Here is a 23307-nt window from a genome sequence, read left to right on the forward strand (position 1 = left end):
ATCCCATTTACCAGCACTTGGTCCATACCCCTCTAAGCCCTTCCTATTCATGAAACCATTCCAATGTCTTTTAAATGCTGTAATTGTGCCAGCCTCCATCACTTCCTCTGGAAGCTCATTCCATACACGCACCATCCTCTGCATGAAAACGTTGCCTTTAGGTTCCTTTTATATTTTATCCCTCTCACCCTGAACCTATGCCTTCTAGTTCTTAGTTCCCCCACCCCAGGAAAAAGATCTCGTCTATTTATCCTATCCATGCCCTTCATGATTTTATAAACTCTATAAGGTCACACCTCAGCCTCTGACACTCCAGGGGAAACAGCCCCAGCCCATTCAGCCTCCCTCTTTAGCTCAAATTCTCTAACCCTGGCAACGTCTTTGTAAATCTTTTCTGAACCCTTTCAAGTTTCACAACACCATTCTGATAGGAAGGAGACCAGAACTACATGCAATATTCCAAAAGTGACCTAACCAATATCCTGCACAGCTGCAACATGACCTCCTAACTCCTATACTCAATGCTAAAAAAATTGAAAACGTTTATTCCATATCTACTTACTTTGACAATATTAATAAATTCTGCAAACTTTATGAAAATACCAGAAATTGGTCTTATACCTAACCAGGACTCGTTGAAATTCGATTAGCTGACAAATTTAGTTTTTAATTGAAAATGTTATTCAGTTTATAATTAAAATGCACCCAAAAATCTTGAATTCCTTTCAGAGCATAGTTTCATTCAGATTATGCGAACATCCTATATGTAAATATAACTGGATGTCCTTGCTGTATAAGTGTTAGTTCAAATCCTGTCTCACTGGCATCACACTGCAATGTACCTTCATCACTGTCATGATAGAATGGTTTAGTCTGATTTCAACACAAGTTGTTTGGTTCAAGTGAAAGCTGCTTCTTGTTCTATACCTCAATACTGTTGGACATCTTTAGCAGTGAGTTTGCATTGTGTCTCACAGTCTAATGACAAACTACACACAAACCTTTGGGAAATCCAATAAATCACTACATTGCCTTTTTGTGGCTGCATCTCCATTACAGCTCAATTTCACTTTGAGTGGATTTGGGTGAGGTCCATTTATTGTCAGTGTATTAACTATGTATTTGTTTTCAGACATCTTCAATTGCAATCTCTTTTTGTTCAGCTACAGGCTCATCAGGGGTCTCTATTGTCACATTAGAATGTGGTTATGATCTGTGATAACTTCTGCCATTGTGTCTCCAGTGCTTAGACCAGCAGATCATCGACAATGGTTTCCAATTTAGAAAGATTACTCCCTCATGCTGTGTGCATTGATGTATTTCTGCAGCAGTGGGGATGCCAAGTGGCATGTGGGCGGCACGGTGGCACAGTGGTTAGCACTGCTGCCTCACAGCGCCAGAGACCCGGGTTCAATTCCCGACTCAGGCGACTGACTGTGTGGAGTTTGCACGTTCTCCCCGTGTCTGCGTGGGTTTCCTCCGGGTGCTCCGGTTTCCTCCCACAGTCCAAAGATGTGCGGGTCAGGTGAATTGGCCATGCTAAATTGCCCGTAGTGTTAGGTAAGGGGTGAATGTGGGGGTATGGGTGGGTTGCGCTTCGGCGGGTCGGTGTGGACTTGTTGGGCCGAAGGGCCTGTTTCCACACTGTAAGTAATCTAATGTGCAACCATCTGTATCTCCTAAATGACATCCAGAATGCAGGTAGAAAATTGCTGAGTACATCAGTCAGGGGAAATGTAGAGCGGTAGAAGAATGGGTCTGAATGGAAAACTGTTCAGAGGATCAGTATGGACTTGTTGGGCCAAATGACCCCATATTGTGGGGTTTCTATGATACATACTTGCAAGTAAACATTTGTTTTATCAAGGCTAGTGGAGACGTTTGCTTTGACAGGTTGTGCCAGAATATCTCCAATAATTGGGAAATGGTAGCAAAATCTATTCAAAGTACATCAGCATACTTCCAGTTTTCCAGGTTTTTTCACTGTTGCCATGTTGCTAATCTAATCAACAGGAATTACCACTTTATTAATTTTTCATTTATTTTCCAGCTTTTCTTTCTTGTCTTTCAGAATGGACATGAAACAACTGGAACTCTCCTCAGCAGATGACAATTTGGGCTCATATTGCCATCGACTTTATGATGATATTCACTAAGAAGACATCCAAGACCTGTAAAAAGCATCTTTATAATCTTCTAGAACATGTTCAGTGGACAATGGCTTAATAACTAGTAAGTCTGAACATCCCAGAAGAGATTGCAATGATCTATTTTAACATCTGTTAATTCTTCAATTCAATTTCCTGAAAATATATTTTAAACAAGAGTTCCAGTCTACTTAGTGTGGCACTCCTGTCCAATATACAAAATGTTTATCAACTCTCATTTCGACTTTCATGATGATATCTGTAATTGTATGGTGTATGTTAGTTTTCTGATCTATTTGAAGTTCCCACCTTTGCCATTAGAGATCTCCAAATTCCACAGAATGTGGATTCAGGCTATGACATGTACTTAGGGCAATAAACTTGCTACAGAAGTTTCTGGAAAAATTTAATGTAATGGTGACATAAGAGCAAAATTTTTGCCATTCCTTCCTTGAGGAAATTTGCAAATAACACAAATGCAGTGGGTTTATGTTGAACAATTACTATATATGAGCTTCCCTGACTGTTTGCACCAAATCTGAGGTGTGGATTCTCTGTGCAGACACTTTCACAATCGACTGTATCACAAAATTACTGGAGACCAAACTGCAGTCCTTTGCCTTTTCAGTTGCAAAGCATGTGAGTGACTTGTCTGCCAATGTCAGGCTAGCGTGCTGCTGTACCTTCAGCATTCTCTTTCTCAACAATAGCCAGCAAGGGGTTCAGCACCTACGTCTGACTGAGCAGAGTTTGGAAACTATTGCCGCTTCTGATGCAGATTCTGCCCAGTTGTGACTACCACAAGTATCTGCTTGTGTTCACTTTTAATGTGTGAATCACACATTGAAAACCCAACTAACTATCTCGATGGACCCATAAAAGAGTGGCGATCTGCAAGGAAGAATGTCTACTTATACTTGCATTCGTCTTGTTCCATAGGAGTCATCTTTACAGAAAAAAGTGTGGGAATTAAGCTTAAAATTCACATTACTTCAGAGTTTTGACCTTGGCCATGTCATTTAAGGACTTTAACTTTTAGTTTCAATCCCACCTCTCAACCTGTACCTCATTCTGTTTTCTTGCATGCTAATGTAATTGTTTTGGGTCAGGGCAGATTTTTGGCAACAAAGTAACAGAGCTGCATGTGGGCTCTTGCCAGGGGCCCTTCTGCTCCCATCTATTTTCCTTCTTTATTTTATTTTAGCTTCTGCTCTTTTTTTCTCTCTTTACTTTCTTTTTCATCTTTTCTGTAGTGGATTGGTCGGCAGCACTAGCCCATCAGTGCGAGCAGGCCACAGGCGGAGTAGCAGACTTCTCCAGGTGATCGGAGGCAGGTGATGGCAGTCAGGACGTTATACCCGTGATGGGAGGTCCGTGCCAGCAAATGCATTCTCCCGGCATTCCGGGCCTGTGAGAGTGGTAGCAAAGCTCCTTTGGCAATCGAGGACAGAGGTGCTGGCGGAAGCAAACTCTTCAAGATTTACTGGCAAGGCAACATCTGCAGTTGAAACAGGACTCGTGGCCCAGCAGCAGCTTGGCCTGACAGCAGAGCCAGGGACTCTTGGTTATGGGGCGAGCATGGGCTCAGCGGTGTCAGTGAAGTAGAACTCAACAGCCAAGAGATGGCATCTGAAGTGGGGTGTCTCCTACATTGTTGGTGGGTCCAGTGCAGGCAGCGATGAGATGGTGGAGGCCTTGAGGCAAGCTGCCAGCATGGACTGAGTCAGAAAGACTGACAGTCGGAACTTTTCACTTCTTTATATTTCTCATTTATTCCTATGTAATACTGGACTATTTATTTCTTGACACTTTCATTATATTTTTTGTTCCTAAAAATTTGATCTTTAGTATCTGATGAAGGGCTTATGCCCGAAACGTCGAATTTCCAATTCCTTGGATGCTGCCTGACCTGCTGTGCTTTAACCAGCAACACATTTTCAACTTAAGTTTCTGTACCCAAGTATATTTTTACTCAAGATGGTGGGTATTTTTACCAAGTATTTTTATATTTTATATTTTACCAAATATTTTTACCAAGTCGACCTGGACCCAATATACCGGCCACTACAGTGGACAGCTGGAACTGACAACCCGAAGAAGCAGAGACAAATCACTATAAATGCAGGAGGAAACATCACAGAAATGCTTCACAGAAGGCTCCCAAGCACTGAGGATGTCACCGAGACAGGGGACGAAACATCTGCAACACAAATTCCCAGCTCGGCGAACAGAACCACAACAACATCACCCCTTCCTCTCAGTTTGGGAATAAGAAATCACAAAACAAAAAAAATGCCAACACCGACTGAATGCTGAGGCATTGTCTTAACTTGAATTTAACCCGCTTTCAGTGCAAACCATGTGGTGTGTTCTGGTATAGTTTAAAAAATTGTCAATATTGTCTTGCCCTTTTCAAATTGTAAAGCCACAATCATATCATCAGTCAACCTTCTAGTGAGAAAATGGGCAATTTACATAATCATTTTCCATCACCTCATCTTTCCATCTCTTCAGTCATGCTGATTGCTGCCTCTTGTATCCTTTCAATAGCTGCAATGCCTTTTTGTATTGTGGTAACTTGTAGAAAAAAGGAATTTATTGTATAGATTTAGTACCAGAAAAGTTCATATAAAATTCTGAACTGTATGGAAAAGCAAGTGGACAAAGACAATTAGATAAAAAGCAATGTGAAATAAATAAAGAGGAAAATATAAAAATAAATGACAGTCTGATCATTCCATGCATCCAGAGCAAGAGAAGGTACAACAGGGAGCTTATGCAGTATACCAGTGTCAATAGCAAATAGCATCTGAGGGTGAGAAAATTGTGGGTTTTTAAATCATTATTCTGTAAATTCATATTATTATGGATGCCACTCAATGGGTTAATGAAGCACAGAGAGCAGTGTTAAAGCCTTTGTTGTTGCAACTTTGACATAGCAATAAGATGTTAGAAGCTTAAGTTAACTAAACAAGATTCTCTAAAATTCCTATCCACAGATACTGACAGCAATGACTGAGCAAATGCAAACATTCCAGATGTTTACATTACAAATTCCAGGAGAATGGAAAATTAAAATTCAGCAACTATCTTGCAAGAAAGAAAGATTGTCATCGAGGCTCAAAGCACTGTCTTATGAGTCTTCTCTCAATTGTGACAAAAGGTGTTGATGATGGATAGCAAGGGATTATCTAGCAAGATAATATCTGATGGAGGATACCCAGTTTCAATTCAGAAGAAACTGTATCTGATTAATTTACTGATTTTCTTTTCTGAGAAGGTTGCAGATCTCACAATGTGTGTGGCTGTAGATATTATCTCTATGGCTTTCATAATGCTTTTTGACATAACATTGATTGACTTACCCGGTCTCTTTTATCTAGCTGTCCTCCTATCTCTGTCTGATTTTATGCTGGCTGGAAGATACTTCCTTTGCATCTCAATTTTCTTTTCCATTCTTCCTTTGAAGTAGACCTTCCTGTTTTATCAACTCAAACTGTACTCTATTCTTCATATAACTTTAAAATTGCAATCATTAAGACACAAGTGCCGAATTTCTCAGAAGAGAGTGATCCTGATCGCACGGTAATTTTTGGGTGGCCAACAGATTCCAATTGGCTGAGCTTCACTGTCCTTTGGCCAGGACGGTGTAATTGAAAGCTGTCAATCTGGGAGAATAGATTATTCTAGAATGAAGGGGGACAGGCCTCTGCAGTCTCTGCGCCACTGTGAAAATTGGCTGTTGCTGAGACAGGGAAATGAGCAAGGGAAATGTAAAGGCATCTCCACTTTGAATCCACTTGCAGGAAAAGAAGGGACTCCCTTTATTTTGCTAAGGCTAGGTCATAGGTCCCAGTCAGCCACACTATAACTCATAAAACCCTATGACATGGCATTTCCTAGGTGAATAATCATATTCATTAGCCGGTGATTGCAAATGAAGACTATATTTTTATTCTGCGTATTCTTAAATATCCCCTTAGTATTTCTCTATTGAATTATCCATTAACTAAATTTGACAATTTATTTCAGCCAGCTTTGCTTTCAAGCCATCACAATCGCCCTTATTTAATGTATTTTTAAAAGTTAACGTGGATCCATTACTTTTTCACTCAAACTGATTAGAAAATTCAATTATATTATGGTCACTGCTGCCTAGATGTGTCTTCGTTGAGAGCATTAATTCATCTCACCTCAATACTAACTTTAGTGTAGCCAGCTCTCTAGTGTAGCCTGTTTCCAAAAATGCTGTTCGAAGGAACTATTCTGAACACACTATGAATTTTTCATCCGTGCCACCTTTTCTTATCTGATGTTTCCAGTCTGTGTGCAGATTGACATTTCCCATGTAGTGCCTGTGCTTTTCTGAAAAGTTCCTATTATTTCTTCCTTTTTACCCCACCTTACCATGTGGAAACTGATAGGGATCCTATAAGTCATCTTCACAAGTGTTTTCTTACTCTTATAGCTTATTATTTCCACAACCTGATTTCCTGAAATTAGGTCATCACTCCCTAATGTGCTACAATGAGTGTAAGCCAACAGAGACACTCCTGCACCTTTTATTAGTTTCCTGTTCATCTTAAATGTTGTTTTCCCTTCAAAATTCAAACTCTAATCCATATCAGCCTGTAAATATGCCTCTGTAATTATTACCGGATCAAACATATTCATTTTCATTCAGTTCATCTATTTCATTTCAAATGCTAGAGAACATTTGAAACAAAACAGATGAACTGGATGAACTGAATAAAAATGAATATGTTTAATTAAGTGTTTTCAGATTTATCCTTTCAATCTTTTTATAATTTCTTGTCTTATTTGTTGATTTACCCTTGGATTTGTACTCTCTACATTTTCCTGTTATGGTCTAGTTTCTCTATATCAGCCAAATAAGACTAACTGAACCCATGACAAATGACACTGAATTTCTGAGAAGGACAATTGAACTCACTAGTGAGTGATTGCCATCGACCACAAATCATTTAAATGGGTTCCCTAGCTCTGGTGTGTTGGAAACCAAGATGTCACACTGGGAAGAGACCCCAGTAGCGAGACTGTGCCAGATATGGTTGTTGGCATTTTAACTGCCTACCTGCCTCAAAGTCCATCACCTATGGCTTGTTAAACTCCTGGCCCACATGTTGATTATTTTGACCCGTTTTACTCTTTCTGTTGTGATATCAATTCAAGAGAGAATTTGCCAATGAACAAGCAGCTCTTTGGGAGTGGATTTGCAGGTAGATAGGATAGTGAAGAAGGCATTTAGTATGCTTTCCAGAGTATTGAGTATAGGAGTTGGGAGGTCATGTTGTGGCTGTACAGGACATTGGTTTGGCTATTTTTGGAATATTGCGTGCAATTCTGGTCTCCTTGCTATCGGAAGGATGTTGTGAAACTTGAAAGGGTTCAGAAAAGATTTACAAGGGTGTTGCCAGGGTTGGAGGATTTGAGTGATAGGGAGAGGTTGAATAGGTTGGGGGTGTTTTCCCTGGAGCGTCAGAGGCTGAGGGGTGACCTTATAGAGGCTTATAAAATTATAAGTGGCATGGATAGGATAAATAGACAAAGCCTTTTCCCTGAGGTGAGGGAGTCCAGAACTAAAGGGTATGGGTTTATGGTGAGAGAGGGACGATATAAAAGAGATTTAAGGGGCAAATTTTTCACGCAGAGGGTGGTATGTGTATGGAATGAGCTGCCAGAGGAAGTGGTGGAGGCTGGTACAATTGCAATATTTAAAAGGCATCTGGATGGGTATATGAATAGGAAGGGTTTGGAGGGATATGGGCTGAGTGTTAGCAAGTGGGATTTGATTAGGCTAGGATATCTGTTTCCTTGCTGTACATCTCTATGACTCTCTGACTCTAAGTAATTGGGAGATAAAATAGTTGAGAAGCAATACAGTCTAGCCTGCAGCATGTAGTGTAAGGGAATTGGAGTGATGCTTCTTCTATAATAACAGTTCTTTAATTTTTGTAGCGAATCTGTCTGATGAACATCCTTTAACATATCTTCAGATTTGATTCTGGGGAGGTGTGACCAGAGGTTACAATAAGCTATAACCAGTCAGAAAGGATATATTGCATACTGACAGCAACAAAGAGGGAAGTGCCAGAGAGTCACATATGTGCTAGTACATACATGAGATGAATGGCCATATAGACCAGGGTGAAGAGCAGGATGGAAGAATTTTCAAATGCATAGTGAACTTGGTTTCCACATTGTGAATGTGATACAATCTGTGGTGAAATCAAATGAATGGATATACCCAAATAAAAGTTGTAAACACATGCTGAAACAACCAATTTCAACACAGGAATGAGTTTGAATATCTTCTCAATCAGAATTCAGAAGCATGTGTACCTGGATCTTTGATACAACCAAAGAGAGCCAAACTAACTGCCTATAATGAGTTAACCATTCCTTGTAGCAGTACATTGATATTGAAATGCAGGTTCACCAGATATTCATGGACACCACAATTATTCTACATGAATGGACCTACAGTAGCAGGCTTAATGCCATGTATGGAACTCAATATCGTGACCAGAAATGAAAGTCACCAACCATTTCAGTGCAAATAACTTGACATCTTTACAAGGCCTCATTGTAATCTTGGGCCAATATTACAATGCATGTCTTTATTTTCCACAGTGATTATTTTATCCTTGTCAACGTCAACTTTTCCAAGTTTCAAATAATCACTTCAAGCAGACCTCAAGTGCATCTAAGCCAGCAGTTCAAAATAAGAGTTTACCATCATCAACAATAACCATGTGCAGAGCATAAATTACAATACTGATCTAAATTCTTAAAAGTACAGGTCAAACTTCTCAATAAACCAAAAGATAATGAAGATTGTACATGATGAACATGCAGGTGTGGAATGTCATGTCAGTGCATAGTTCAAAAGGTTCAGTTCACATAGCCTATCCAGGGAATCTGGTCACCCAAACAAACACCTATAGCATTCATTAAGCTTAGTTCTTACAATGCCACAACACAAAACAGAGCAAGTTAAGGAACCAGAATCCAATGGGAGAGAATGGTACACTCAGCACTCCGATAGTGTCTAACATACAACCAAATATGAACTCAAAGAATGAAGTTCTCCTAGAGCATCATAAAAACAGTTAGCGCTCCAATAACATACAATATACCCACACAACTATCAGTCAGTAGCTCCCAAGTGTTAAATTTAGATCTCAATAAATTCATACCACCATGAGAGTTTGGAGGATTTCTAAAACACTTGGACATTACGCGGACTCTTAAACTCTTAAATTATTCAATTCCTAAACATTTGAACAGGGGCCTGAATAATGCTTGTGCCCTAACATGCACATATTTTGACACTTAATGTATGAAATGTGATATTGGGGGGAAAAAAAAGATGAGATTTTGTAATAACACTTTAAGACAGAAAATGGGCAAAAGTACAGGCTGTAGAACCTGTGCCCAGCAGTCTGGCTTGCATCATGTAGTGCGAGGAGTTACAGCTGTGCTTTCCTGAACAATCGCTCCTGAGGCTTTCTCGTGCATCTGATCCCATAATATTTCTTCAAATAAACAGAACCCTTGTTTATTTTCCTAATCTTGGTGAGAGATTGGAAAATTTGTGCTCAGCAAACATGAAACCACAACAATTTCCACCTGGCTATTTAGGAGGCTATCCAATCTTGCTTTTTTGCTATGAAACTCTCGCCTGTTGAAAATCTTGAAATATTTCAATTAAATTTCTTGTATAACAATTGTGGATTCTTTGTGCAAATCATTTCAAACTGCATTTATAGTTGTTTCTGATCCTTCTCCAGCAAAGTCAGAGTAATCGGTCACTTATTGTGCTTTGTTTCATACAGAATCTGAAAAGTATAAACCCTCTCCCTGGAGTTAATAATCAAGTAAATCAAATTTTCTTTAGTGAAAGTGAGCTTGAATGTCACATGCATGAGGGCAAGCAGTAGCAGAGTGGTATTGTCAATTAAAATCTGTTATTGTTAGCGAGCCTAATGGTGACCATCTCAAAATTATTGTTAAAATCCATATTTTTAAGGAAGAAAATCTTTTGTCCTTACCCGACAGCAATGTGGTTGACTGCCCTCTAAAATAGCCTTCGCAAGTTCGTCAGTTCAACTGGCAATTATGAACAACAAATGCTGGTCCAGCCAATGACACCCAATGAATAAGTGAATAATAAAAAGAAATACAGGAACCTAGACATAAGATAAACCTGAATGGAAGGTGGGCCGAATGGTCAAAGGAATCACAAAGTTATTACCATTATATCAATGCAGAGAAGAATTTTTGCATCTTAGCTCCTGTTATGAAACTAGATAATACAAGTGGCCATTCAACTGAGTAGATTTGTTGGACATATCATATCTTTAAGATTAGATTAGATTCGGCCCAACAAGTCCACACCGACCCACAACCCACCCATACCCCTACATTTACCCCTTAACTAGTACTAAGGGCAATTTAGCATTGCCAGTTCACCTGACCCGCACATCTTTGGACTGTGGGAGGAAACCGGAGCACCCGGAGGAAACCCACGCAGACACGGGGAGAACGTGCAAACTCCACACAGTCAGTTACCTGATTCGGGAATTGAATCCGGGTCTCAGGTGCTGTGAGACAGCAGTGCTAACCACTGTGCCACCGTGCCGCCCAGTAGAAGAATCTTTACAATAGTGGTTTCCTAATCTGACAAAGCAGATACTGATGACTCTCAGGGCTCCAGCTGCTGCAGGGCAAATTAAATCCATACAAACAAGACTTGCTCAAACTTTCATTACAAGGAAACTCTTCATTCTAGGAATCAACCTTGTGAACCTTCTTTGAAATGCCTTCAATGCCATTATATCCCTCCCTAAAGTAGGAGGCCAGTAATGCACATTCTGATTTTTTTATTATTCTTATTAAAGAAGGATAATTTTACATTTCCCTTATTATATGCCATCTGTCCTTTTTTGCTTACTCAAATAACCTATCCCCTATCTTCTCTTTGTTTGAAGGCAATATTTTCTCCTCTGCCTTGCTTTTGCATCTCTTGGTACTGTTATTATCAAACCTGATCTGAACATAGACACTCTTTATCATAGTCATTAACGTAGATGATAAGTAATTGTGGCCTGAAAACTGATCCCATGGCATCTTACGAGTTAGACTAGGCCATCCTAAAAACAATCCATATATTCTCAATCTATTTCCAATTATTGTATCATCTATCTATGCTGCTGCATTGCCCTGACATTATAAGATCTTAACTAGCATACATCATAACATTTTATGTAGTAAATATTGAAAACCATTTGGAAACACAAATGCATAAAATGTACGTTCCTCTATATCCACACTGATCGTGGTATATCCTGGAAATCCATCCCTAAACCGTTGCACCTCACTTGCCTCCTTTAAGACATTCCATTATCCTATCATTGTGACAAAACTTTTGGTTATCTTACTTCATATCTCATGTGGCTTGGTGTTATATTTGAAAAGTACCTTTGAATGTTTTATGATGATAAAGGAACCATTGAAATATAAATTGTTGTTGAACATAACCAGCTGGTTCAAACTGCCTTAGCATATATTTGCTCAAAGTTAGACACAGCAAAATGGAATAAAAACTTAGAACTAGATTAAAAAATTGCATTAATGACTTAGTAAAAGCAAAACATATTTAGAGATTTACAAAGCAGAAGCCTTTCACACGATGAAGATACTCACCTGTGAATAAGCAACACTGAAATGAATTAATAAGATTTACATAGTTAAAGAATAGGGACAGCGAAAAATTGTTCAAAACAAATAAAATTTCATTCAATTCCATTTATTAAAGAGAAAATCTTCTTGTATGTTCTTTTAATATTATTTTTCAATGCCAACAATGAATAAAGTTAAATAAAATGCAAGTTGCCTACTTAAGTAATTCAATATATATTCTCATGGTGGTGCTCATATGATAACTGTGCATAATAGGTCTGTGTGGCAAACTACACAGGTGTAACATTCAAATGAAAATCTTAGGAGTATGTTAAGAGTTAACAAAACAATGAAGCATAGACTTCATCATTTCATACCTTCAAGCAAGAAAATTCAAAATGGAAATTATCCAATGTAATTGCAGTTCCAAGATGTGTGGGTGTTGAGAAAGATTGCTGAGATTTTGGATAAGTCCTGGACTTACCTTTAATTCCGCTAACTCAGCAAGAACTTTCTAGGAGCACATTCTGTTCTACAGCTGCTTCCATTATGTTATTGTGGCTCTTTCAGACATTGCTGAGCTTAGCAGGGAATTCTACCTAAACCACCACTGATAAGTCCGATGGTGGCCAGTTCCGATACATTGCAGATTTCATTGTCAGGAGAAAAGAGAAATGATAGATTCAAAAAGAATCTACGGCTATAGGAGCCAAGAGGAAAGTTCCCAAAATAAGTTCACCAAAGACTTGGACCCATGCTGGTTCTTATTGTAGGATGATGCTACAAAATTCAAAAATGAATTAGAACACCACCTTGCATATAATATACATCAGACTAAGCAATGTTGACATTAAGGAGAGTTAAAGGGAGCAGCCTATGTTGTAACAGATTGAAATTGAATTCAAAGGTGTCATACTTTGGAATGATATCATTATCAGCTTCTATGTAACCTGCAAGGGAAGTTTCTCAAATGCCACATGGCTGTGCACCTTTGTGAAAACCCTGGCCATTGCCACTCTCTTACCCTTTGCTCAAATTACTGCCTAATCTTCAATCTTATTTTCCTATCTAAAGCACTGAAATATATTGTGTCTCTCAAAGTCATGCCTAGCTTTCCTGCAACTCCATGTTTCATGACAGAAAGAGATACTGTATAAATCTTTGGGTGACCAGTGTGGAGATGCGTTGAGAATCCATTCCAGCAGATTCTTTGGCTGTGACTGAATTGGTGAGAATGAAACCAGGTGGGAGCAATCTATCCAACTGGAGAACATTGGATTAGGTGAGCGTTGTCTGCTATGTTAAAGACATTGGGTAAGTCAAGGAAGATGATCAGAATAACTGACTGCAGTGATGTAGGATACAATTTGTGACTTTTAAAGGCTGCTTCAATATTAGACCATAAAAAGACCTTAAGAAATAGGAGTGGAAGCAAGGCTATTCTGCCCATCGAGTCAACTCAGCTATTCAATCATGGTTGTTGGGCAGTTCAATGCCACTTACCTGCACTTTTCCCAAAGCCCTTACTTCCTTGCAAGATTAAGAACTTATCAATCTCTGTTTTGAAGACATTTAATGTCCCAGCCTCCACTGCGTTCTGTGGCAGTGAATTCGAAAGGCCCACCACTCTCTGGCTGAAGAAATGTCTCCTCATTTCCATTTTAAATTAACCCCCTCTAATTCTAAGGCTGCGCCCACAGGTCCTAGTATCCCCGCCTGATGGAAATAAATTCTCAGCGTCCACTCTTTCTAAGCCATGCATTTTCTTGTAAGTTTCTATTAGATCTCCCCTCAACTTTCTGAACTCTGATGAATACAATCCCAGGATCCTCAGCCGTCCATCATAGGTTAGGTTTACCATTCCAGGGATCATCCATGTAAATCTCCGCTGGACACGCTCCAGTGCCAGTATGTCTTTCCTGAGCTGTGGGGCCCAAAACTGGACACAGTATTCTAAATGGGGCCTAACCAGAACTTTATAAAGTCTTAGTAGCACCTCACTGCTTTTACATTCCAACCTTCTTGAAATAAATGACAACATTACATTTGCTTTCTTCCTCAACCTGCAAATCAACCTTTAGAGAATCCTCGACTAGCACTCCCAGATCCCTTTGTACTTAGGCTTTATGAATTTTCTCACCATTTATAAAATAATCCATGCCTGTGTTCACTCACATTGAATTTCATCAGCCATTTCTTAGACCATTCTCCTAAACGGTCTAAATTTTTCTGTAGCCTCCCCATCTCCTCAGAACTACCTGCCTGTCCACCTAACTTTGCATCATCTCCGAACTTTGCCAGAATGCACCCAGTCTCTTCAAATATAAAGTGAATAGCTGGGGCCCCAACACTGAACCCTGTGGGACACCACTTGCCAGCAGCTGCCATTCCAAAAAAGAACCTTTTAAACCGACTCTCTGCCTTCTGTCAGACAGCCAATCCTCAATCCATGCCAGTAGCTCACCTCAAACGTCATGGTCCCTCACCTAACTCAGCAGCCTCCCAAAGACACCGTATCAAAGGTCTTTTGGAAGTCTAGGTAGATAACATCCACTGGGTTTCCCTGGTCTAACCTACTTGTTACCTCTTCAAAGAATTCTAACAAGCTTGTCAGGCATGACCTCCCCTTACTAATTCCATGCTGACTTGTTCTAATTTGACTCTGCACTTCCAAAAATTTAGAAACCTCATCCTTAATGATGGATTCTAGAATTTTACCTACAACTGTGGTTCAGCTAATTTGCCTATAATTTTCCATCTTTTGTCTTGATTCTTTCTTGAACAAGGGGGTTACAACAGCACTTTTCCAATAATCTGGGATTTTCCCTGACTCCAGTGAGTTTTGAAAGATTACAACCAATGCCTCTGCTATTTCTTCAGCCACCTCCCTCAGAACCCTAGGATGTAGCCCATCTGAGCCAGGATATTTATCAGTGTTTTAGACTTTTTAACTTATCAAGTACTTTCTCCTTTGTAATGGTCAACATACTCAACACAGCCTCTTGACTTTCCTTAATTGTTGGGATATTACTCATGTCTTCCACTGTGAAGACTGACACAAAGTATTCATTATGTTCTTCAGCTATTTCCTTATCTCTCATCATGAGCTTCTTGCATCAATTTGGAGCAGCCCAATCTCTACTTTTGCCTCTTGTTTGTTTCTTATGTATTGAAAGAAACCTTTACTAATATCTATAATATTACTGGCTAGCTTACCTTCATATTTGATCCTCTCCTTCCTTATTTCTCTCTTTGTTATCCTCTGTTTTGTTTTTGTGGTCTTCCCAATCTTCTGATTTCCCCGTACTCTTGGCCAATTTATAGGCTCTCTCTTTTTCCATGATGCATTTCCTGAGTCCTTTCATCATGTTGCCTAAATCTACCCCCAACCCCACCCCCCAGGTAATCTTTCTTTTCTTCAAGATGTACCTCTGTACTATACCCTCAATAACACCCAGAAACTCCTGTCATTGTTGCTCTACTGTCTTCCCCACTAGTCAATTTTCATCAGTTTCTCGCTCATGACCCTGTAATTACCTTCATTTAACTGTAAAACCATTACATTTGATTTTGCCTTCTTTCTTTCAAATTGCAGACTGAACTCTACCATATTATGATCGCTGCGTCCAAAGTGTTCCCTGACTTTAATATCTTTTCTAAAATCTGGCTCGTTACATAGCACTAAGTCCAGAATAGCCTGCTCCCTTGTGGGCTCCATCACAAGCTGTTCCAAAAAGCCATCCTGTAAGCATTCCATGAATTCCCTTTTCTTGGATTCACCGGCAACAAAATTCATCCAGTCCACCTGCGTATTGAAGTCCCCCATGATCACCGTGACCTTACATTTCTGACATGCCCTATCTATTTCCTGGTACGTCTTGCGCCCCTGGTCCTGACTGAGAGGTCAATACCTAACTCCCATTATGGTTTGTTTGCCTTTGTAGTTCCTCAACTCCACCCACACAGACTCCACATCATCAGACCCTATATCATTTAATGCCATAGATTTAATTTCATTCTTAACCAGCAGGACAACACTGCCCCCGTTGCCCACCTCCCTGTCTTTTGGATGAGTTATAAATCCTTGGGTGTTCAACTGCCAGTCCTGAAACCCCTGCAACCATGTCTCCGTGATGCCGACAAAATCATAATCATTTCCGATGATTTGTGCTGTTAATTCATCTGCTTTGTTTTGAATGCGAAAGTACTTTAATGCTAATTTTCTTATCCTCTACCTAAGTTATCCTTCCTTTTTGCATCATTCCTAATCTGCCTTGAATCTAAGCCCCACACACATGCTAACCTGCTGCTTATCCTTCAATTTGACTCCATGCTCCCTCTTGCTTTCCTTTCCCTCCCCCACCGACTCACAAGTTTAAAGTCCTAGTGATCACCCTATTAATCTTTTTCGCCAGAACACTGGATCCAGATCGGTTCAGGTGGAGACCGTCCCATCGGTACAGATTGCCCTGGTTCCAAAACTGATGCCAATGTCCCATGAAATGGAATCCCTCTTTCCCACACCAATCCCTTAGCCACGTGTTTTCTTCCTTAATTTTCTTATCCCTATGCCAATTAGCACACGGCTCAGGCAGTAATCCAGAGATTATGACCCTCGAGGACTTATTCTTCAATTTCCTTCCTAGTGCTTGATACTCCCCAAACAGGTCCTCTTTCCCAGCCTTGCCTATGTTGTTTGTGCCAACGTGGACCACAACAACTGGATCCTTTCCCTCCCAATCCAATATCCTTTCAAGCCATTAGGAGATGGTCTGCACCCTGGCACTGGGTAAGCAACATACCATGCGGGACTCCCGATCCAGCTCACAAAGGATACTATCTGTCTCCCTAATTATAGAATCCCCTGTAACAACTACTTGTCTTTTTGCTCCCCTCTCTCGAGTGGCCTTCTGCACCATGGTGCCGTGGTCAGCTGGCTCATCCTATCCACAGCCCTTTTCCTTATCCATACAGGGAGCAAAAATCTCATACCTGTTGGATAATATTGTGGCACACAGGGAGGCTAAAAAGGAGAAAGTCATAAATAGAGTTGGACTCCATCCCTTCCCTGGAAACATGTTGAAACTGTGTTTGGTGTTGAACTTAATTGCATTCTTTAAACCAAATTAAGGTGCAAATTGCATCTCCTTCTCATCCCAGTGGTTCCCAAACACAGGCATCCATTCTGAAATCCACATGTTCAAAATCCAAACTGTATTGTTCAATGTCAACCACTCCAAAGCATTCTGAATTGGCCTTCCACCCTCTACAAAATTTTGTCTCTAGCTACGTCAATCCCACTTTTCCCCTGACCCTTGCTCCTCAAAATTAAAATTATTATCCATGCTTAGTTTATTGCATTAGTTCCATTTATATGTGATCCTTCAGATGCACAAATATTCCTTCCTCCTATTTCCCAATTTCTTCATTGCTTCAAACCAGTCTCTAGTTCATTCAGCCTTCTTCCAATTCACCATGAGTTCCACTGTTTCAGATTCCAGTCTCTGGAATCTCTTATCTAATTTATTCTCCTCCCTTATATCTGCCATCTGCTTTAAGGCCTTCCTCAAAACCTATCACACTTATCTCCCATTTGGTGGTCTTCCTAATTTGTCTTTCCAGCTTAGCATTGTCTTTGTTCTCATTTTCAAAAACACAAATTATTTCTGTTACAAACTTGGGCACATTTATCAGCTCATGCATAACAATAAATGAGGGAAAGAATATTGTCATTAAGTAATTTGATTAACCTCAATTAAGCAAATGTTTAATTATCTGCAATCATTTGGATCAGTTGTGTAATTGAAAAATATGCAAAAAATTCTGCTCATTTTCTGTGCAGCCTGCTCATTCAAAATATTTTTATTTTCATTACTTACCAATGCACGTGGGCAGAGAATCGTTCCACTGGGCTAAAGCATTTGGTACTGATGTGCATCTAATCTCTGGTGAACCAGAGAGAATATAGCCTGGATTGCATTCAAATTGAACCACAGAGCCAACTGCAAAATCATTCCCAATTCTTTTTCCAAACCTTGGCTCAGGTACAGAGCTGCACTGGGTTGCACTGGTCCTTGGCACAGCTAAATAGATTTCAAAATAATAATTATATAGTCAGCGTTCTTATTTAAAAAGAAACATTTGGAATTTAAAGATAGCTTTAAAGTTTTAAAATATGCACACACATTGTTCTGTAATTCAGACATGCAGCTAGCAGCTACAATATCTATGGGACATTTAATACATTACGTTAAATCAAAGTTAACAAATGCAATTTTCTCATAGATCAGTTGAGGAAAATGAATTCCACCATTCCACAAAATAACTACAGATGTGGTGAAAAATTACAGAATACTGCACAAAATTTTGCACAATTACTGCACAAAAGAACAGCAAAACAAAATAATAATGCATCTATTTTGCTAATTATTTAAAATGTTTTTATCAAAAAAGAGAGCGTGATAAAAGAATTGCTGGGAGACAGTGAGACTGGATAAATTCATAAAGGTGCAGGGCCTGAGCAAGAGACAGTGAGAGCAGATAAAGTTCTTTGGGATTGGGACTTGTGAGACAGAGAGAGACAGACACACACAGACAGACAGTGAGATCACATAAAGCTGTTAAGGATTAGGGCCTGGGAAAGAGACTGCAAGTCAGTCTGGTAAACTGTGTTTTTTTAAAAATACATCAATTTGTTGAGTCCACGGAAAGAAAGAAAGCAATTATTCAATGAATATTTTTCTTTATTTCTTTCTAAGTTAGAATATTTGTTTCAAATAAGAGGTTGGGATTAGTACACTATTAAGTGAACAGAAAGAATATGAGCTCATAGCAGGTCCAGAATAATTAATTGAAATGAATAGATTAAACAGCTTGCTAACTGGATTAAGGGTAGGACAAAAAATTTCTTTAATATCACGGATGAGCATCAGAGGCCTGTTTCTTGCAAGTCCTGCATTCTGTGGAAACCTCTGGACACTCATGTGCCTTGGGAAACAGGTGTCCATGAGCTCCAGCTCATGCTCAGCTGTCTGAGCTTGATGGGTGGCCAACGTCAACATGGAACAGGAAGGAGGATGAGAGTTTCCTGAATTATAAATTCCAGAAGGTGATCATCCCAAAGTTCAGGTGGATTGTCATTCAAAAGATTAGAAAAAGGTAATTACTAAAGGAGTCTTTAAAGAGTGTTCCACTCTCAAATAGATTCACAGTAGACACTCAAACTGCTTGCAATGACGATACCTTCAAGGAGTCCACCTTAGACTATTGGCAAAGGACTGTATAGGTGAACAGCAAAGCACAGAAATGTAATTGTTGTAAGAAATTCCGTTATCAGGCGATACGCTAGCTTTAAGAGGTGGACTTTTTCCTTTTTTTTAATGAAGAGAAGTTGACACAGTCATGCCGAGTGATATGTTTTAAGCCAATAAAGTAAACAGTTTGTGAGGCCTGGAGTTTTTTTTTAAAGTTAGAACAATAGAGGCAGCATGAATGGGTGAAGTCAACCTTCCATAGAAGCAGGATTTTAGTTTAACCTTCAGTTTAACCTTTCAAACTTGGGGTTTGAAAGCTGTTTTACATCTCTCCCTGCTATAGCAAAATGCTTGTGTGCTGTTTCTCTCTTTCTCAGAGTTTTCTTTTGATGTTCTCTCCTCTTGGGTTAGAGAAATATTGCATATGAGACAATCTATTTTACTGAATTTGCCTTTGCAATCAGTGTGTTTATGGGATGCTACTATCTTAAAACAGCGAATTAATGATAGTTAAGATACATTATCTTATTAAGTATTTTGGTAGAGTTACAGTTAAGCCAATTGCTTATTCTTATTTTATCTGTATTTTAACTGGAGTGTAAGAATTAAATGTGATTTGCTTCAAGCCTGGTAGTTTGACCAATCAAATTACATCCAAAGCACAATGCCTTAGACTTGCCTTTTAAGATCAGAAACAGTTGTGGTCCAGGCTATCTTTTTAAGGCATTTTGTGCTGTTCGGTCTGGTTCATAACAAGAGGACACACAAGTATTTCTTTCAAACATTTCTTTCAGGATGCAAAATATCGTGTGGGTGAAGGGAGTGGCCCAGTGATGCATGCTGATACCAATATGCCATCATAGAAGTTCAGGAAGTAGCAGCAGGATTAGTCCTTAGAACCACTCAGGTCTGCTCCAACATTTGGGTGATCTCAATGTCTCAATGTACTTTTTTCACACTCAGCTCTTATTTCATATTTAGAAATTGATTGAACGGATTGATACCTATTGAATGTAGACCATGCAATAAAGGAGCAGAATTAGACGATCCAGCCTATCAGATCTGTTCTGCCATTCGATTATGGCTAATCAAACTCAATGACTGAGTCTCCATTGTTTTCTGGGTACAGACTTCCAAAAACCCACCACCTTGTGACTGCAAAAATACTTCCTAGTCGTAGTTCCAAATGGCCTATCCCTTATTGCGAGACTGTATCCCCTGATTCTAAACATCATCAGACATCTACATTGTGGAGTCCCATAAGATGATTATATGTTTGAATGAGATCACCGCTCATTCTTCTGAAACCTAGAGAATATGGCTCCAGCCTCCTCAATCTCTTCTCAGAGAAACGTCACCATCCCAGGGATCAGTCCAACTAACTTTTATTTTGCTCCCTCTACGGTAAATATATCCTTTGAAAAACAATGCACAGCATTCCAGGTATGGTCTTACCACAACTATCAAAAATTTAGCAAGACTTTACTACTCCTTTACACAAATCCACTCATAGCAAAGACCAAGATACCATTAGCCTTCCTAAGTTCTCGCTCCATCTATGTATTAGAATTCAGTGACTTGTGATCAAGAAGATCCAGGAGAATGCTCAAACTTTCCAAGCAGAGTTCTGCTCTCTCCCAGTCCTACATACGTTGTTGGTATCTACATGAACATGAAAACAGGATTCTCCACCAAACAGTGTAAGTTCCCCTCTAGTCCAGAAGTCCCAGGGGCATCAGGCAGCATTCCTGACTGTCACTTGTGACTGCAGAGAAAGGTCTCTATCCTCTGAACTATTTCTGTACCAGCTGAGGTTACCATAAAGGATTCTCCTTGACCTCTCCCTTCACCTGAGGCATGGTGACTCTCAGGTTAAACCACTACCAGTGATTTGTCTCTAAAGAGAGAGTGGCCAGTGATCTGATAACACTATGGCGACTTTACCTTACTTTTATTCTGTCTGGAAATCTGTACCAGGTGTTGGTTTTATTTACTATGGAGAAATTTTTCCTCATATCAATTTTATTTTTTATCTGGTAGAAGATCTGGACTCCATTCCAAACAAGATTTTTCATAATAGCTTGCTATCAGATGATCACTGAAAATTTAATCTCTGATTTTCTTTTGCATTTTATTTAAAACACCCATTTCTGTAATTCATGAACCTACCTTGATAAACAAAATGAAATCCTTTGGCAGTTATTGGGCCAACTGTGATAAACTTGATTGTGATTTGGTTACCTGAACTTAAAGGGAGGGACTCTCCTAAAACAAAATAGATTGAATGAATTACTGAATGAATGAAATATAATTCAGTACATTTAATGCATTTCAAAAATAAACATTTGGGAATCAAAATGCTTGGAACAAATGTTTATGTAAATATTGTAACTAATATATACGTTTCAGCACTACATTTAGAAACAGTGGAAAACAAATAGCTCACTTTAACAATATTAAAAAAGTTCAACAATCTTATTGTCTTTCATGTCATTAATTCTACCAGCAACATGCCGTGATTAACAAGAGACAAATTTGTGTTCTCAGAATATTACACTAATACTGGGCCTGAACTGAAATTCTACAAAGAAAGAGCCAAACACAGGTTCAAAAGTGAGACAACAGTTTTCTCTCCTGCTTTTCACTCTGTTTCTGAATGTAAATTTATTATCATTGGCAAGAAACATATTTCGCTGTTAGCGTTAGTTAGTGAATAGCTACCATCCTGAATACTTGTGGTGCTGAATGTTCCAAAACCACTTTACTTACATTGAAGTGAGTTGGCAATAATTGACACCCATTGTAACTTCCCTACTAACATTCCTACATTGATGCAGTACTATATTGCATTCCAAAACATTTTATAGAAAGCGGCTGACTTTGATATGAATTCACTTGTACATAAGATAATGAGGCAACTAATGAGCATGAAGCAAAATTCTATAAATTTAGATCAATAACCAATTAACTTTATCATTATTCTTGTTTGAATGAGGCATGTTGACCAGGTCATTTGGGGAACTAATTTTCTCAGAATACTGCCTTGACTCTCCAATATTGAGCTGAACTCCTAAAAATAACCGTTAATGAATGTTAAAATCAAAGCAAACATTCAATCTTGCTGTGAACCTGTAAATTCACAGGCAAATTATTCGTCATTTTATCAAATGCATTTATTCTTATTCACAGAACAATCTAACGCAAACTGTTCAAATTTCCCTGACGTTAGACAGAAAGATTGTAATATGTTAGAGGCTGTGTTGTTGACACACTGGGATTACATTGGCTACTGCCATACAATGCTGTGTTTAGGTAGTACTCCAGATATATGCTAAAAAATATTCTATGCTCTGTCCTTTATTGCATCTTATTATATTTTTCCTTCACTACCTGATCAGCAAACAGCTTGATGGTCAAACACCCAGAATCTGATATTCAAGTTATTCTCTTCTGTCCATTGAATAAAACTTCCAGAACTGATTTTAAGCATTTAACCCACTTTCTTCTAATTAATTTGAGCGAAATATGTTTGAAATATAAACTCAGATTTCATAATCCTGTCTAATGTTTCTTTGCAATCTAACCCTTTTAATGATTACTAATGCAACCAACACAAACTGGTTGTTGTCATTTTATCTTGACAACTAAATGTTATTTTAACTTGCATTATTCGCGCTTAATAGCTGATTCAACATGCACCTCTAAATCTCCAAGTAGTACAGCAGAATTGGTGCTTTGAGGAGATTTTTCCATTCAGTACATACAGCTATGCATATGCCAGGAAAATTGTGCATGAAAGGAATCCAAATAACACAGTAACCTAACAGGGCCCCAATTTTTGCAACATTGAGTGCTGCCCACATACATATGATTTCCAAAATATACTTTGTAAAAGCGCTAAATTCGATAAAATCGTGACATGGAAATCAAATATGACTCAAAAAATTAAAAACAATAGCCGTTCAAACCTGAATGTGACCCTGACAGTGAAGTCAGCAGTGCAGCTTGCTGCGTAGGTCCATCATATATATCAACAACATCATGTAGGGCAGTCTGGAAAAACACAAACTGGCCAAAGACCACTGTCACAGGATAGATACCAGAAAGCAGAGAGAGAAAGAGAGAGACAAGAAAAAAATTAGTGGCTTATTCTTATCAAAGCCAAGAATTATTTTAAGACAATGGTTCTGTGAAGACTAATT

The 23307-nt window shown here is 39.0% G+C and overlaps 1 protein-coding gene across 1 annotated transcript in view; it reads right to left on the reverse strand.

Annotated features, from left to right (window-relative positions):
• The window catches only part of csmd3b (CUB and Sushi multiple domains 3b), a 1941594-nt gene that overhangs the window by 192412 nt on the left and 1725875 nt on the right, over positions 1-23307 (reverse strand). Inside the window, exons 32-34 of the mRNA XM_060823982.1 lie at positions 23074-23187; positions 21275-21370; positions 17732-17935 (exon numbers count right to left, since the gene is read on the reverse strand). Coding sequence (XP_060679965.1) covers positions 17732-17935; positions 21275-21370; positions 23074-23187 — 414 coding nt within the window. The remainder of the gene's footprint in view (positions 1-17731; positions 17936-21274; positions 21371-23073; positions 23188-23307) is intronic.

This window comes from Hemiscyllium ocellatum, chromosome 4, assembly GCF_020745735.1.
Source record: "Hemiscyllium ocellatum isolate sHemOce1 chromosome 4, sHemOce1.pat.X.cur, whole genome shotgun sequence".
NCBI classification, from domain to species: Eukaryota; Metazoa; Chordata; class Chondrichthyes; order Orectolobiformes; family Hemiscylliidae; genus Hemiscyllium; species Hemiscyllium ocellatum.